The sequence below is a fragment of the Myodes glareolus genome, chromosome 25 (assembly GCF_982192425.1).
Source record: "Myodes glareolus chromosome 25, mMyoGla1.1, whole genome shotgun sequence".
Classification (NCBI taxonomy): domain Eukaryota; kingdom Metazoa; phylum Chordata; class Mammalia; order Rodentia; family Cricetidae; genus Myodes; species Myodes glareolus.
This window is the reverse complement of record NC_142050.1, coordinates 44,290,605-44,308,322: the sequence shown is the minus strand read 5'-3', so window position 1 is coordinate 44,308,322 and position 17,718 is coordinate 44,290,605. Positions and strand designations below refer to the sequence as shown.

General features: G+C 41.2%; 1 protein-coding gene across 1 annotated transcript in view; it reads right to left on the bottom strand.

Annotated features, from left to right (window-relative positions):
- The window catches only part of Cntnap2 (contactin associated protein 2), a 2,060,022-nt gene that overhangs the window by 493,851 nt on the left and 1,548,453 nt on the right, over positions 1 to 17,718 (bottom strand). Inside the window, exon 14 of the mRNA XM_085683653.2 lies at positions 7,313 to 7,469. Coding sequence (XP_085539779.1) covers positions 7,313 to 7,469 — 157 coding nt within the window. The remainder of the gene's footprint in view (positions 1 to 7,312; positions 7,470 to 17,718) is intronic.

Here is a 17,718-nt window from a genome sequence, read left to right as displayed (position 1 = left end):
AAGGGACTGGCAAGTAGGAATGTGAGGAGGTGGTTCCGCTGCATCTACAGTCAAGAAGCAGAGAGTGAGGAATGCTGGTGCTGGCTCACTTTTCCCCTTTTATTCTGTCTAGGGCCCCAGTTCTGGGATAGTGACAACAGTTAGGATGGATCTTCGCAGCTCAATGAACCCAATCAGGAAGCTCATGTGCAGACTTTCCCAGAGGTTTGTCTCCTAGGTGATTTTAGATCCTCTCAATTTAACACTCCATATTCAACATCACATCCACCATGTGGTACCTACTTCAACACCATGGCCAAGAAAGGACCACTATGAACTCTTACAACACTCTAAAAGTCACAGAGTCAGAAAGCTCAGGATTCAACCGTTAGAAATCATTCCTACCAATTTATCCTAAAGAATCCTTCTCTTGTAAGATTAAAACAACAAGACATTTACATATGAACATCAAGAACACCATGTAGGTATACAAAAGTACTTAGCCAAAAAGGAGTCATACACTCATGTTCATTGTGGAACAGATGCTATCCCAAACGTGTCTACAAATGTAGAAACAACTCAGATGTTCACTGCTGGGTTAATGACTATGCTTGCATGGTCTACCCCCACAGCGGAGATTTGGACATGGTTATGAAAAGAAACAAAGGTTTGATATTCATTAAAGGGTTGATATGCATGCACCTTGACAGCATCATGTTAAGTGAAAGAAGCCCGTCACAAAAAACCAAATCTTTTGTAATTTCTCTCATGAGAGGTGCATAGAGTGCTTGAAATTACAGAGACAGGAGGTAGAATGGTGGTTACCAGGGACATTGTGTGTGTGTGGCTACTGTTTAATGGGCCTGGAGTTTTAGTTTCATCCGATGAGAGGATTCTAGAGATGAATAAAAGGTGGTGACACAACAAAATTAATATACTTAATATTATTTAACTAACACTTAAAATGGCTTATATTTTTCTTCTTTATGACAATTAGAAATGTGAAAATACACTCCTCTCTCATTCTCTGTTTGTCTGTCCATCTATGTATCCAAGCATGAGGAATTGTCTGTTCTGGGTTTGAATCTCTTCCCACCAATTCTTTGCTCTGTGTCCTGGTAAATTAACCTCTCTAGGACTCAATTTTCTCATCTATATGGTGACATGATTGTCCTCTATCCTAGGACAAATGTGAGGTTTAAATGACATGCTATATTTCAGTCATTAGAACCAGGCCTGACACACAATGGAAGAATCCAGTAGCATTATCTGATCAATGATATAGATAAAACTGCACTCATAAATATTTCAGTTCATGTAAAAGATATCTGAAAACTTTGCAGGAAAATGTCGGCCAATGAATTAGATGAAGTAATTTATAAACCATGAAAATGTATAATGAATACTTTTTGAAATATTCAAGAAACTCATGGGTAGGAAGCTGGGCCAAAGGAAAGCAATTTGCTGCTTTGAAACACTGGGGAGACCCTTGGATGAAGTCCTGTCTGGGGAAGGCTGAGCATGGATTATTTCCAACCAGAAAGCAAATGCCTGATAGACAAGCAGATTCCATTCAGAAAGAACAACACAGAATTCAACTGGTTAGCAGCCTTCCTAGTGTCGGGGTGGGAACTGCTTGTTAATTGTCCCACAAAGACTGATCTGATGGCTTTTCACTTCACTTCCATCCCACCATGCCTGCATCATCTTGGCAAGAATGCAATTGTGCAGAAATTCTACATTGAGAGCCACACAATGAGAGAAGGGTGCTCGAGCAAAGAACGATGCTCCTTCACCCATAATTCTTTTTCAGAATGGCTAATTTCAGAGGCAATGATCGCGCTCATTGAGTGGGGCTGCATGAGACCAGGAATTACCCAGCAGTGGCTACTTAACTGAGACCCATGCTCGCTTAATTAGGATTCTGGCATAGTAGGTGGGAATATTGACTATTGCTGTGCATAGTAAATCATAAATGTTAAAGCGCATTCAATCCCAGAAATAACTGTGCAAAACTTCTCACAGCATAGATAATCAGGCAATTACGGGGATGGTTAGAGGACTTCCAGGCCATGGTGGCTTTGTTGTGAGACCTGTCCTGCTCCGAGCTACAATCTCATTTATCTCAGCTCCATTTGTTTGCCTCTTATGCTACTGGATAAGAGTAAACGCTCGCTGTATTCTTTAGTGTTAGACACAGAACATGTGGTCTATGGTTTAAATTTAGAATTGAAGATTTTCAAGTAGCTGGTTCAAACCACAGCACTAACAACTTATCGGAGAGATAAAAAACAATGGAGCTATCTTCACAATAGCATATGAAAGCCCTAGCCTGGGAACAGGGGACGGGGTGTTTAGCCTTTTTCGGTGCTCATTATTGTTCATTTTTCTGTCTCTTTTTATTCTTGAGTCCTAAATTATGCATCTGCAATTTCAGAAATTTGCAATGATTTTAGCTAGGGCCCAGTATGGTATTTAAATAATAATAAAAATGTCATATCTCATTGTAATTTTAAGAACATATTCATTAATACACTTTAGGACCTTCATCTGACTTGGGAAGTATTATCTGATTCCATTTTGCTGATAAAAGAGCTTAAGTCAGGGTCCAGAGAGGGCTCAGGTTGCCTCTTTCTTCTGAGGATCCGACTTTAATCCTTGGGATCCAAATAAAGGTAGAAAGAAAGAACTGTCTCCATAAAGCGTTCTCCACACATGAACCGTGGCATGTCCCTCTACACCATCATTACACATAAATCGTGTACACACACACACACACACACACACACACACACACACACACCATCACTCCCACACCACCACCACCACCACCACCACCATCATCATCAGTAGCAGCAGCAGTTGTAAAAATCAAATGTCTCTATCTGGACCTCAGAGGGCACAATGATACAGCAATACTTCACACACATTTGACTCTCTGGCCACTGGACGACAGAAGACTTTGCTATTGAAGTAAGCCTGTGGGAAGCAGTCTGAAATAGAGGCCAACAGGGCATTATTCTTACCTTATAATGCATTCAAAGCGATTTCCCGTACGGGTTGTACTTGCAGGTACACACTAGTTTTTCCTTTCCCCAAATCTCCCAGCGAACGAAGTAACAGCAGTGACCACGGCGGGACTGTGCTGGAGGACACAGAGGCTCACCTGGACACTGGTCCCCCACTCATAGCTCCTAGTCAGAGAGGCAGCAGCACCCAAAGTCGGCTTTCCCATCTGTTCTGGAGGGGACAGGCACCCAGATGATGTCGCAAAGCATGTACTTGAACCCAGGCCTTATATGCCATGGATGGCAATGTTTCGCTTCTGAAAAAGCCTTTCTTATTCATGTCCAACAAAGGGTGAGAAGAACAAGGACTTTGTGAATTGTGCAGAACTGCCTGCCTCTCATGCCATTTCTGGGGGTGCTGGGCTAGGAACCAAAACAAAACACTCCTCAATAATTCCTGATTTCTGAGCGTAGCCATAACACCTGCCGGGAGACGGCTAGAATCTGGCTTGAGACCTGCTGCAGAGCCAGGCAAGAGCCAGAAGGAACCACTTCCCAGAGAGGTTCATTTTCAATTATTCACTTGGAAGCATTGGGAAACACAATATGTACCCTATAAAGCCACATAAAAGAATCTCATCTGAGCGGGAGAGTTGGAGCAGTTGGTAAAGCAATTAAAATGCTTACTTTGCAAGCACAGGGACCTGAGCTTGGTCCCTAGAAATCTGTTGAAAAGCCAAAGGAGTGGTGACAAACACTTGTCATCTTAACATGGATGAGCCAGAGAGGTGAATCTGCCCAGTCATCTTTGCTTAACTGATGAACTCCAGACCAATCTTGTCTCAAAATAAGGTGGACAGTCATCCTGAGGAACATGACACCGAAGCTGGTCCTCTGCCCTTCACATACACACACATGCATACACTGACTTGCAATCATGTGCGCGTGTACACACACATCACATATACAGCACACATAGACACCTGAACACAGATGCGCAGCTTCACACCTCCCTCTTTCCATCCAGAGAATACCAAATGACGATGTATCCTATACTATACAACCTATTAAATGTCTACTTTTCTATAGTCCATTTAATTTAATATATATAAGTGTTTTTACAATAAGTGTGTCAGTTGTGATTTATTTTTAGTATACTGACACCCGATCAACTGGCTGGGAGGTTAGACTCTCCCAAGGCAGCAAATCCGAAGCAGCCCAGCTACAAGTTAAGTTCTCTCTACTGCTCCTGAGTATTATGAAAGAGGATTCGAGAAACGCTACTACTGACTTCAGATCTTTAAAGCATCTACTCAGGGACCCTTTGCCTAGTGCATTACTGGGATAAGCCTGAAATCTTTATCTCTGTGTCACAGAGCACTTAATAGTTTCTTTTATAAATGCATTCCATTTTTCAATTTGTTCAAAATACAAGTACCTAATGCTATATGTCATTAGGTGAAGTCTACAGTCATGAGGGAACAAGGCACCAGCAGTGACACAGGCTCTGAGTCTCTAAAATGCTAGTTTATCCAGCGCTTGTTGAGGAGGTGTGCGATAAAGGATAGAGCAAGTTTAGCCATAGAAAGTTTTCTGTTCTGTTCTGTTCTGTTCTGTTCTGTTCTGACCTGGATTCAGTTTTATTCTTTGGAAGGTCTCAGAGGCAAATGCATTTCTCTAAAGTCTGTACTTGTTCCCTCAAATCCCACTAATGGTACATTCTGGGTTTGGTTGCAGATATTAGATTACTGGATCCCTTTTAGCATTCCTAAAGCTGAACTCATTGTCTATGAGTCCACCCAGACTGCTTGGTCTCTATGGCTTTCTGCCTCGCCATTTCTAGGCGTGCAAACAGCAAGCCCTCATGGACTCCTTTTTTTTATTTTCTCTCATGGTCATAAACACCAGGCCTCAGTAGCTACCCACTCCCAAACTCTCATACACATCCTGTTATTCTCAATGGTCCTTCTGATCTGTGCCTCAAGTCCTTGATAGGTTTCAAGGACTGTGGTAGATTGAATGAGAACACTCCTCATTATCTCTGCCATTTGAAGACTCAGTTCCCAGTTGCTGGAGCTGTTGGAGGAGGCTGAGGAGGTGTGGCCATCTTGGGGGAAGTACCTCACTGTGGTCAGCCTTTGAGGTTTCATTCTCTCTGACTCACGCTTGTGGTTTGAGATATAAATTCTCAGTTTTCTTTTCCAGCTGCTATGCCTGCCTGTTTGCTGTAGTGACAGACTCTTCTCCCTCTGGGACTTTCAGCTAAAATAAATCCTCCCTTCTCTAAGTTGCCTTTGTCATGGTGTTTTATTACACTAATAGAAAAGCAACTAATAAAAAGACTTTTTTGGTACAATTTTTCTGATTCCTTCTTTCCTTCACACACCCCCTGATGGCAATCTGCACAGGACTGCCTGGCTGAGCTCCAGTCATGTGATGCTCCAGTCACGTGAGCTCCAATCACTGTACTGACACAGCCTTGCTCATTTATGCTTTCCCTTCAAGAACATCAACCCAGACAACCCCTACTTCTCATTTGAGCATGCCACTTTCTCTGAGGACATTCTTGACTCTTCCCTTCCTTCTCTCAGCAAGTGTTGAAATTTCTCCCACTAGGAAGTTGTTTCCTACACATCTTCTTCCAAGCACTGACCCTGTTTTGGCGGCCGCATGTCTAGGCCTTTTCCTACAACTGGTTTGTAAGTTGCCTGTGGATGAAGGGCATGTTCTATTGTCAATCGTCCCGTTGCACCCAGCATGATGTCTAGAGACAAGGAGGTTTACTTGGAGGTATGCCCTAGATTTTCCTCTCCCTGCCTTTCTCCGCACTCCTAGGAGGTAGGGGAAGAAGAATTGAATAACATTGATGGTAACAGTATTCTGGCTGTTCCAAGTCAGCCTCCTGAAGTGCACGGGAATTAGAGCAGAAGAGACAAGAGGATGAGAGATTCTTCTAAGCCTGCGGACTTATGACCAGTATAAAGGAAAGGAAAAATGAGTCAGGGCAGAGTTTGCTGTTGGTGCCACTTGCTGTTTCATCACCGGCACCTGGCAGAATCCCTGTTATAAAACTTTTCAAGTGATATTTGCTGACTGCACAACAGACAGATGGACTGACAGAATGAAAAAGAGGTCGACCCTCCCACCCCCAGTTTTGTAAGGAAGGTCCTCATTTCACTATAGGGAAAGACTCTATGATACACACATATATACATCCACATATATGTGCACATATGTGTATATCATATCATATAATATACATACATACATATATCCTATATATACACACATGTATATATGTACTATATATATATTTATATATATATTTGTTTTCATTTACTAAAAGAAACCAAACACTTGTGAAGTCTATAGACCTCCTGCCGGAAAATGCTATCATTTTGTATTTTCAGAATTAGTTATTGAGTAACAGGTAGAACAAATTTATTTTGTACATCATTCTTGCAGATGGTGAATCCAGGAGGACTTGGGGGAACCTAGGCCTGGTAACGAGAGAGATTCAGGGCTCTGCTTTCTGCAGCTAAGCAGAGCAGGAATGGGCAGGAGGCTCCAACACTGTCTGACCTGTTGGAGGTGGGCTAGGCTTTTTCTTCTGGTTTATATTCTTCCAGATAAGCCTGGCCCTCTCTTCTTTTTCCAGAGAAGGACAGCTAATTCCATCTTTGTCTGTGATGGACACTGCCATAGTCACTCACTGTAAAGCAGACAAAAGCCAGCGGAGGGGTGAAAACAACCCTAGATAGATCTGTCTTGGACTGATTTGTATCAGGGTTATAAACAACTCAGAGTATGATGGCAAAGGAGACAGGCAAGCACTTGTGGGCAAGGAGAACAAAGAATCCTTCCCCTTTCTATCCTTTCCCTTCCTCCTTTTGTTTCCGGTCTGTGTACTAAAGCAAACACCCTGGGAGCTGAAAGCCTTCTCCAGATATTTGCCTCCCCTCCTTTTTCCTCTCAGGTATCTGCACCTTGCATTCTGCCCTAGCCATCCATTCCCTCCATCCTCGCAAGGCACAAGGATGCAGTTGTTATCATGCAAATCAGTGTTGCCAACATGACTCATTATTTTCCTCTCAGAATGAAATGTGAACACATCAGTTACGTGTCAGTCAGCTTCCCAATGCGCTGACCTCACTCTGCTTTTGTATTTCTGGGGTACTCCTGATATTTGTCCACAGAATTAGCACCTCGCATTTCTCCCCAATTATCTTCTCACTTTAACACCTTCCCAGACTTCCCTTTTATTAGCTAGCCCTCCCAGCTAGCTAATACACAGACCCAGGGAGGCTGCACTCCCGGGCACTCACCACTGCTTGTAGTCCGCGTCACAGTTGCAGTAGTACTTGGGATCTGTGCAGTTGCGCTCGATGCCACAGGCACACTTCTGAATCCCAGGCTCCGAGCCTCCCCAGTAGTAGTGCTTCTCATTGGCTTTGCCGACCCACCAAGTGTAAGGACTTCCATCTGCAAGGAAGGGGAAAAGCACAGTTAGAGAGGGGCCTAAATTGCATCCTTATAATTCCACCATTGTTCTCTTGTCCTAGGAGCTATAGCAGTTTCTGATAGACTGAATGACACACGCCCATCTTTAAAGTAAAATTAGTTTAATAATAGGAACATTTAATTAAAACATCAGATAGAGTGTCGAAGTTCAAATTTCTTCCTTCTCTCCATACATCTCAGTGGACGAAGCTTTGACATTCACGCTTCTATAACTTAGGTATTAATTCAGGGAATGAGAATCCTAGACGGCGTCAGTCTGCATTGAAGGCATATGAACCATTCTGCAATATACAGCTAGCTCCATTGATGATTTTGCTTTTCTGAGAACTGATATGAATATGGAGATAAAAGATGGCTAGAGTTAAGTGTGGGCTTTGCCATGTCTTAAGTTTGACCTCTTAGTTTTATTCATAAAGAGCCTTGGTCGAGAAAGGCTAACCCCTTCTTTTATTACCCAGGAGATTTATGCCTCACATCAAAAGTCTGACACCATATCATACAGCACTAGCTATCTGTTATGAAGTCAGCTCTGTGTGCCCACAGCTTCAATGTCCACACCATCAACAAGCTGTAAATCAAAACAAACCTACACAGACCTCTCATAGTGATTCCCTTAGTAACAGTGTGCAATAGCTAGTTACACAGAGTTTACCTTATATTAGCTATTAAAATTGATTTAGAGATGATGCAACATATTGGAGAAGATGTGGGTACATAGGTTATGCAAAGTGCTACCCCATGTGATATAAGGAACCTGAGTATCTTGTCTACAGATGTTGGGATGTGCAGGAACTCCTGGATCCAAATCCCCTATCCATTCCATTCATTTATTCATCCCTTTAGCTGGTCATCAGAACTCGTTGTGTTCTGATTATGTGCCAAACAGTAGAACGACAGAGAAGAAATGCAGGTTGCAGGGAATGGGGAAACACATGTATGAGTGCTGTGAGCATGGGAGGTGGTGTGAGGTAAAGGTGATGGTGAATGCTTTCTCTGAGCTGTGTTTTGTAGGTTGATTTGATCTAAGTGAACCAAAACATAAGAGGAACGGAGTCCTATATAAAGGGGACAGTAAGCAACAATTCACACATTCATTCTGGTCTAGGTAACTAAGAGAATACTGGCATGCTCCATTTGGGATGACGTGGAATTCCTTTCTGTGTGCTGTGAATATGTTTTATTACCATTGGTTAATAAAGAAATTGTTTTGGCCAATGATTTAGCAGAGTAAAGCCAGGTGGGAAATCAGAACAGAGATAGAGAGAGAGATAGAGCAGCCATGTAGCTGCCGAAGGAGACAAATGCCAGACACTTACTAGTAAGCTATAGCCTCATGCCAATATACAGATGAATAGAAATGGGTTAATTTTAGATCTAAGAGTTAGTTAAGAAGAAGCCTGAATTAATAGGCCAAGCAGTGTTATAATTAATACAGTTTCTGTGTGATTATTTGGGTCTGGGCAGCCGGGAAAAAAAACAAGCAGTCTCTGTCTACAGGAAGACATTTTCAGTTCAACAAAAGTTGAAAAATGAGATGACAGGTCTGACACATCCTCCAGGCAATTGGATGCAGGCATCCAGCCTCAGGAGAATTTTCTGAGCTGAAAGTCTTGTTTCAGGATCCATCAGGGCAAGCTGGAAAATACTGGGAGAGGCAGAGACACCCGTGGGATCTTTCAGACTACAACAGCATCGCACACGGTGCTGGAATTCCACAGAAGGCTGCCAGAGAAGTGGAAGGAAAATGAATCTGCTCTAAGAGAATGACAGCAAGAACAGCCTGGAGGTGGAAAGATGAGAAGAGAGATTGAGAAGATGCTGGCCATGGGGCCTTTTGCTTCTGTTTTATGTGCTGAGAGTACTCAGTATGATTCCTTCTTTCTTAACAAAGTGTCTATGTGTTTGATACAGCATGTTAGTCATAACTGTGGTGCTATCCAGAAATGCTCTAGAACCCATTCGCCTTGTTTAATGGAAACTTTTATTTATTAGCGATAGTTCTGTTTCCACTATTCCTAGGTCCACTGGCAACCATTCTCTTTGATTCTCTGATTTTGCTCTTTTAGGATCCTGACACAATTGCATTCAGCATGCATGTCTGTGTACAATGCAATTTCCTTTCTGCTTCCTTTTCCTGTCAGTCTTTATCCTATTTTACTGTTTCTATACTGAAATAACACTATTCTTGAAAAGGAAAGAAAAATCTGTAAGAGGTAAGAATGTGGAAAAATTTTGGGGATATGCTAAGAGGACAGATGGACCTTAGAAGAAACTAGGAATGACGAAATTAATGGAGATAGGGCCAGCCAGTAAGACAAAGAGGGAATCCATTAAAATCTCTAGGCCTGTGGGTGAAATTCCATTATAAAAATCTACCTCCACCTGTCCTTTCAGGCACACTTGTGTCTGTTAGTGCTCTGAAGAAAGACATGGGAAAGTCTTGCATTCTTCAGTTACCAACTGGACAATCACAACATCTAAATAAATAATATCATAATTATCATGATGGAATAATGTACATATTTCTGTGATACCAAATGAGATGCTGCATTAGTTTTCCTCAAGAGCAGCTTTGTTAAAATGCAGGCAGTTTAAAGCCACTGAAAGTGGTTCTGGTTTCAGGGTCATGTTCTGAGTCCCGAGGGAATCAACACTCTAACTTGAAAAGGAACTAGGTGGGTATTCTATTTCATATAAGTGCCTAGATTTCTCTTAATATAGAAAGCTTACTGTTTTCCATATTATGATTATTATGGGAAACTTAAGAAGAACTTGATTTGGTAGGTGTCTGAGAAAAAAAAGTTTTCCCTCTGTTTCAAAGCGAGAGAGAAGACAGCTTTCTGAGCTGAGGGCCACTCTGGAGCTGTGTCCTCTCCAGAGGGACCCCGTCTTAGCAGAGAATTCATTTGGGTTTGAACTCTGTACTTGAACAGTTTTGCTCGAGTATCTCTTATCTTTCTGTTAGGGTCAGGGGAAAGTACCAGAGTTTTGACACTTCCTAATGTCAAAGCCATGACCCAAGATACAATATTGTTTTTCTTCTGTAATGTCCAGTTTCTTTTTAAAGGTTTGCAAAGTGTGCTTTATGGGAACTATCTTGACGTAGGAGAGTCAACTGTCTATGTGTTACTTTCATTGATTAATAAAGAAACTGCCTTGGCTTTTGATAGGACAGCAGCTTAAATAGGCGGAATAGACAGAAAAGGATGGTGGGAGAAAGAAGCAGAGTCAGACAGATGCCATGGAGCCAGCCACCAGGTCAGACATGCTGAATCTTCCCCGGTAAGCCACCACCTTGCTCATGTTACTAATGGCACCAACATGTGGACAACTACATCCACATAAAGCCTGAGAGAGCTTGGGAAGTAATTCTGGGCAGAAAAGAATAGAGTAAAGCATGGCTTCTTGGTAGCAGCAATTTCTCGGGTCTGCTCTGCTTGCTAGAGGCAAGAGCTCTCATCTAAGAGAGGCTTCCTGACTCAGCTTTAGCTGCAAAACACTGCAGCTCTTGGCCTGCCACGAAACATTTAAACGATGTTGATGAAAAGCTGAACACATGCTTTTTGGTTTTCAGCCATAGCAGAAAACAAAGCTGTGCCGTTTTAAAATGCCGGCTTTCTGGGCCGTCCTGCCAGGGCAAACTCTGACTCTTCCAGGCAGGTAGTCCGACTGAGTGTGGTCTGTGAGCAGAATGCTACAGCTTGCTTACTGGCAAGGACCTTGAAACGCCATAGAGTTGTGGCAATAAAAATAGCTACAGCTGGTACCTCTGCCATGAGGCTGGAAAGCTAAGGAATGGGCTGGATCCAGCCATCAAAGCCATGGCTTTAATCCTATCCATGAAGACTCATGTGGTCAGAAACAGAGAGATATACAGTAAAGAGACATTCAAAGACGAAGAAAACCTCTAAATGGTTTACAATGTGTTAAAAATATTTGCAGGCTAAAGGTTAAAGGTCTTAAAGTGGAAAAAAAGAGAGTAGTTGGGTGTGGTGGTTTTAATCCCAATGCCTGGGAGGCAGAGACAGACAGATCTCTGTGAGTTCAAGGTATGGTAGCACATGCCTTTAATCCCAAAGTTTGGGAGGCAGAGGCAGACAAACCTCTGTGAATTCAAGGTGTGGTGGTGGACACCATTAATCCCAACACTTGTGAGGCAGAGACAAGTGGATCTCTGTGAGTTCAAGGACAGCCTGGTCTACAGAGTTATTCCAGGACAAAGATATACAAAGAACCTGTCTCAAAAAGTAAAAATAAAGAAAATAGAGATTAAAATAAAGCTGCACAAAGATGGAAAATGCACAAAGAATCTTGATACTGTATACTATTATGCTCTCTTTGAATTGTTCGAATGCTGAGGAAGGAGCAACAGCTGCTAAAAGATATTTGTTTATAAATGCTGCTGAACTAATCCAAGATAGATATTTTGAAAATACCTTGACTTCAAAATTTGGATCTAAGATTATGATGCTTTGGAAAAGTTCTTCTTTTGTTTTCACAGAGGATGAGACCCTGTGGATTGCTTCTATCCCAATATGGTATGATAGACCTGAAACCTCCTGAAAGGTTGCTATGAACACCCTCAAAAAATTACTTCACTCAACTGCCGACCAAGACAAATCTAGCACCCAGGTTACACCATAGAAGACCTGATTAACAGCACCCCAATATAGCAGGAAGCAGTTTGGAGAGAAAAAACTGTGCCCATGTTCCCAAATACTGTTTATAAATGTTCTTTTATGTTTAAAGGGGGATATGATATAGATATGAATAATTTGCATTGGTATAAACTTTGCTTTATTGATAGAAATTTAAGGTCAATTTTGTTATATGTATATGTATTTCTGATCTTGATTAAGGTATTTTGATTGTGTAGTTCATTTTAAAAATGTAATGTATAATTAGGAAATATAGGTTATTAATGGATAATCATCAATAAGAGTCAAGCTTGTAGTCATGTTAGTTGGATTTTCTGGATATATAGAGATATATTTCAGTTAGATAGGCATTCTTCATATCTCTCAAAGACTGCAGAATATGGCATTTTAAATGTCTTAATAACTTAGGATTTTTCATGACAATGAGACATGTCTACTCCTGGCAACACCAAGCTACTTCAAGAGGAAGATGGGCATTGAAGAGGCTATTTGTGGAGTTTGATAGCCATATGGGCAAGAAACTGCTCTTGCCGGGACTGTTGCATAAACTGGACATAAAGAACCCGCAGAGAGAGGACTGCTAAACTTGCCTAAAGGTGAGATGATCCTTTCGGGTTCCTGATTCATGAAAGAGTCTGTGAGACATTCTGCAGGACACAGCAGATAGTGACTGAACTGTCTTTGAAATTTCCTCCTTCATGGAAATGACTGCTGGAAACTATGGGCCTGTAGGCTGAAGATGGATGTCCCAACAGTACAAAAAAAAACTTTGGGTGACTGTCCAGACAGTGAGATGTCTCTGTCATTTCTAGAGTTTGGAAGTTGCTTAAATCTTATTTACTTAGGTAGTATTATATCCTTCTAGAGTCTTTGATGGGGTTGAAGAATAAATAGATAGTTATAGTTTTCCTTAGTTATGATAAAAGATAAAGTAGATATAAATATTGTAACTGTAATTCTTGCTTGATAACTGTTTTGTTATATGTAATTTTACTATGTTAAAGTGAAAGCCTTTCTTTTTTGTTTAAACAGAAAAAGGGGAAATGATGTAGGAGGGTCATCTGTCTATGTGTTACTTTCATTGATTAATAAAGAAGCTGCCTTGGCCTTTGATAGGACAGCAGCTTAGATAGGTGGAGAAGACAGAACAGGATGTTGAGAGAAAGAAGCAGAGTCAGACAGATGCCATGGAGCCAGCTGCCAGGTCAGACATGCTTAATCTTTCCCTATAAGCCACCACCTCACTCATGTTACACTATCTAATCTATGCTGTCCCAGGAAACGTGGAGGTTATTTGTCCTTTGAGCTGTAGCAGGTCTTCTGGAGTCTGTCTCCGGCTGTGTGACAGTGGAAAGGGGACTCTGTGCATGGGAACTGCTGGAGAAATCTGTCTGCAGAGATCTACTGGCTCGTGAGAATTTCAGTACTTTGGAGAGATTGGAATGTTCCAAGTCCCCAGGCTTATGTTGGTCTTAGTTCTGGCTCTCTGGACTAGACAATCCGTGCCGTCCTCTGAGTCAAAACCAACGCCTTGTGACAACAGATCAAAATTTTAAAATCTATTGACATAGTAGGCAACCAGAACTACCAATCCACAAGCCAAGTATGTCCTCAGATAGCATCTTAGGCTTATAAGAAAGGCTTCCCTCACTATGTATCCACCAATGTATTTTAAATTTGCCTTGTTTCTTTCAAACTATTAAAACTTCATAAAACTGTTTCCACATTGGAACATGGAATTTGGGGTAACCCACATCTTTGTTTCCAAGCTCTGGTCACTCTCGATATCTCCAGCATAAACTGTCTTTTATTCCCTTTAAGAAAAAAAGCTGTGTTTTTTTTGTGTGTGTGTGTTGACAGCAGGAAGCAGGAAAAGGCAGGTAGTGCCTGGGCTGACTTGCAAAAAGCACATGGGTCAAACTTCCACCTAGCCATATAAAAACTTTACTTCCTGAGCTATAGAATCCAATTTGAGTATTTCATTGTTTATCTGACTAATGCTAAATGGTTTCTCCCCCAGTAAATTTTGGTTAGTGTCATTGTTTTAGAAAACTAGTAGGTGCAATACTTTCTGGCTGGGGGACAGGGTTGAAACAGACCCAAATAGAAGTGAAGTTAATAGACCAACCAACAGGAACAACTTATTCAATCCATGCCAACAATGCTCAGGGAAAGAATTCTGTATCTGAGACCCCCAGGTTCATGTCTGTTCTTTCCAGCGGCCAATTAGAACAACTCCACACCATGTCTTTCTTGTTATTTCAGACAATGATAGAAATTCACATGACCCAAGAGCTGTCTATGGCTCAATATTCTTTGTGAAAATCAGAACAATGTCAACAAAAGGAGCAAGCTAGCATTCAGCCTCACCTTCGGAAGGAGACTGTGAGAGTGGAAGAAGAGGGACAGCTGGCTCCTGGCAGCATCTGTGTCCTGGCTGCCCGGACACTGGGGGAAGGAAGTTTCATTGTCAGGTTTGCTTTAGATGCACAGATGCACAGTAAGAACTCCCAGGTCTGCATGAAAGCCTGTCTCTGCACCAGTAGTGTGTGTGTGTGTGTGTGTGTGTGTGTATGTGTGTGTGTTTGTGTGTGTGTATGTGTGTGTATGTGTGTGTGTATGTGTGTGTGTTTGTGTGTGTGTGTGGTATGTGTGTGTTTCTGCAGGTAGATGTGCATTCTATGTGCCTGTATTTGTGTCTGTGTGTACATTTGTATCCACAGGTCAGAGGTCAAGTTTGGGTGCCATTTCTTAGCTGTTGACATTTTGTTTTTAAGTCAAGGTTTCTCAGTAGCCTTGAACTTGTCATGGAAGCTCTGATGACTCAGCAAGCATCCCAGGGTCTCCAACTTCCTAGCACTAGGATTACTGTCCTGCCTAACTGTTCTTGAGTGAAATTTGTTCTGGGGATCAAATTCATATTTGAATGCTTACAAGGTAAGCATTTTATCAACTACCCCTCCCTCCCACCCCCAGTTTTGAAAGGAAGATCCTCATTTCACTGAAGGGAAAGAGTCTTACTGGACAGCAGGATACAAAGAGAAGTTCCATAGTATATTTCCTCTGCTCAGCCTGAAGAAGCGACATACCAGAGATCAGGGGGCAGTATGAGAAGGACTTGGCTATCAAGCCTCTTTTCCCTTCTCTGTTGCTCAAACCACAATACTTCTGACTGAATAACTAATGCTTCAGGTGAGGGAAATGCGAAGTTGATATTACTGTATTCTCTTTCCATGAAGAATAAATCAAGTCCCCACAAAGCACATGACTTTTGGCACAAGCAAACCAACAAACAAATTGGCAATAAGATAAACCAATTCCTGGGCAAAAAGAAAATGCACTTTGTTATTCATACTAGCTAATTTGGTTTTAAATCACAATAAGAAAAATAAATCATTAATTTTGTATATATTTCATATTTAGCAAGGGAAGAGTGGTTCAATTTTCTCTTTGAGCAAAGAACTGCTTCATTCCAATGCTATCCTAATGAAATGCTATTTTTTTCTTTACAAACCATTACTAACCTATTAATTGGCTTTGGGGGAAAATGGTTAAAAGCAATCAAAGTGAAAAGACTTTTTAAAAGACAAGAATATGAAGTGGTAAGAAAAGAAATAAATTATCCAAGAGTTCAGAGACTTGTCATTTGACTATGAAGATTCTAGTTAACTATGTCACGTAGGTGAGTCACTGTAGTCAGATGCCACATTCTAGGTTAATGAGACACTAGGTTGTTAAGGTGAGGCACAGTGAATTAAATCAGGCTCGAATGGATGGAATGAAGTCTAATCACTATGCTCTTTGAATTCACTTCAGCTCAAACTGCATCACAGCAGAGACGTTTCCTATGGGCTGGAGGAAGCTAGAAAGGGAGAGAAAAGAGGGCACTTGAAGACTTAAGGGAACTACTAGTCTCACTAATAACAAATTATTGCAGAAGTGTCAGAGCCAATGCATGGAGACACCTGAAAATGTAGTTTGTACATGGGTTTTCCAGAGTGTGCTCTTTAGAAGAGAGGTCTGTGCTATGTGTAGCTTAACAGGCTGCTTCACTGCTAAGTAGACACGTGCTCAAACAAGACTCAAGTTTGTGTCTGGGACATCCAATGAGTTTCATTTGTCCACTTCTAGAAGATGTACAAAGCAATACTCCAAGACTTCATAGTTCCCTAAATGTTTAACTATTGCCAGATTATTTATGGACTCACAGGAGACTTTATTTAATTTTTTATTGCTTTTTGAGCTATATATTTTTCTCTGCTCTCCTCCATTCCACCCTCTCCCATGGTCTCCATGCTCCCAATTTACTCAGGAGATCTTGTATTTTTCTATTTCTCATGTAAATTAGATCCATGTATGTCTCTCTTAGGGTTCTCATTGCTGTCTAGGTTCTCCGGGATTGTGAATTGTAAGATGGTTTTTCTTTGCTTTATGTCTAAAACCCATTTATTAATGAGTACATATAATATTTATTTTTCTGGATCTGGGTTACCTCACTCAATATGATGTTTTCTAGATTCATTCTTCATTGTCCCACAAATTTTAAGATGTCACTATTTTTTTCTGCTGTGTAGTACTCCATTGTATATATGTACCACATTTTCCTTATCCATTTTTCAGTTGAGGAGCATTTAGCTGATCTCCAAAATATACAAATAACTCAAGAAATTAGTCATCAAAAGAATAAATAGCTCAATAAAAATGGTGTACAGACCTAAACAAAGAACTCTCAACAGAGGAATCTAAAATGGCAGAAAGACACTTAAGAAAATGCTCAATATCCTTAACCATCAGATAACCATCAAATGCAAATCAAAACAACTCTGAGATTCCATCTTACATTTGTAAGAGTGGCCAAGATCAAAACACTGATGACAACTTATGCTGGAGAGGTTGTGGGGAAAAGGGAACACTCCTGTATTGCTGGTGGGAATGCAAACTGGTACAGCAGCCCCTTTGGATATCAGTATGGCAATTTCTAAGAAAATTAGGAAACAATCTACCTCAAGACCCAGAAATACCATTTTTGGGTATATATTCAAAGGATGCTCAATTATGCCACAAGGACATGTGCTCAACTATGTTCATAGCAGCATTGTTTGTCACAGCCAGAACCTGGAAACAACCTAAATGTCCACAGGAGACATTTTAACAAGAGAAAACAGAATAGCTTTAACTTGTCCAAACCACCTTAGCATTTAGTGCCCCCTGATGGCAGCTCCTTTGCCAGTCTGTTTTGGTATACTATAAATGTTCAAGGCCTCTAGTGACATGACTGGATTCAATTTTAAAAGTATTTTTTTTGTTGCATATATTCAGATTTCCCATACTGTAATTGACAGACACACATAAACAGTAGAGTGGTCATGACTGAACAGGGAGGCACAGTAACTAACTAATCTATCATCTCAGGCACACTCCTCTTAAGTAACTCAGGTCTTGCTCTCTGAGGCTCTCCTTCCTTCTGTTTTTACCCCTGCATTGTCTGGTTGCTCCTCTTCCACCTCCTCAGTGAGTAGTACCTACCACTTTCATCTTATTGCCGCAATCAA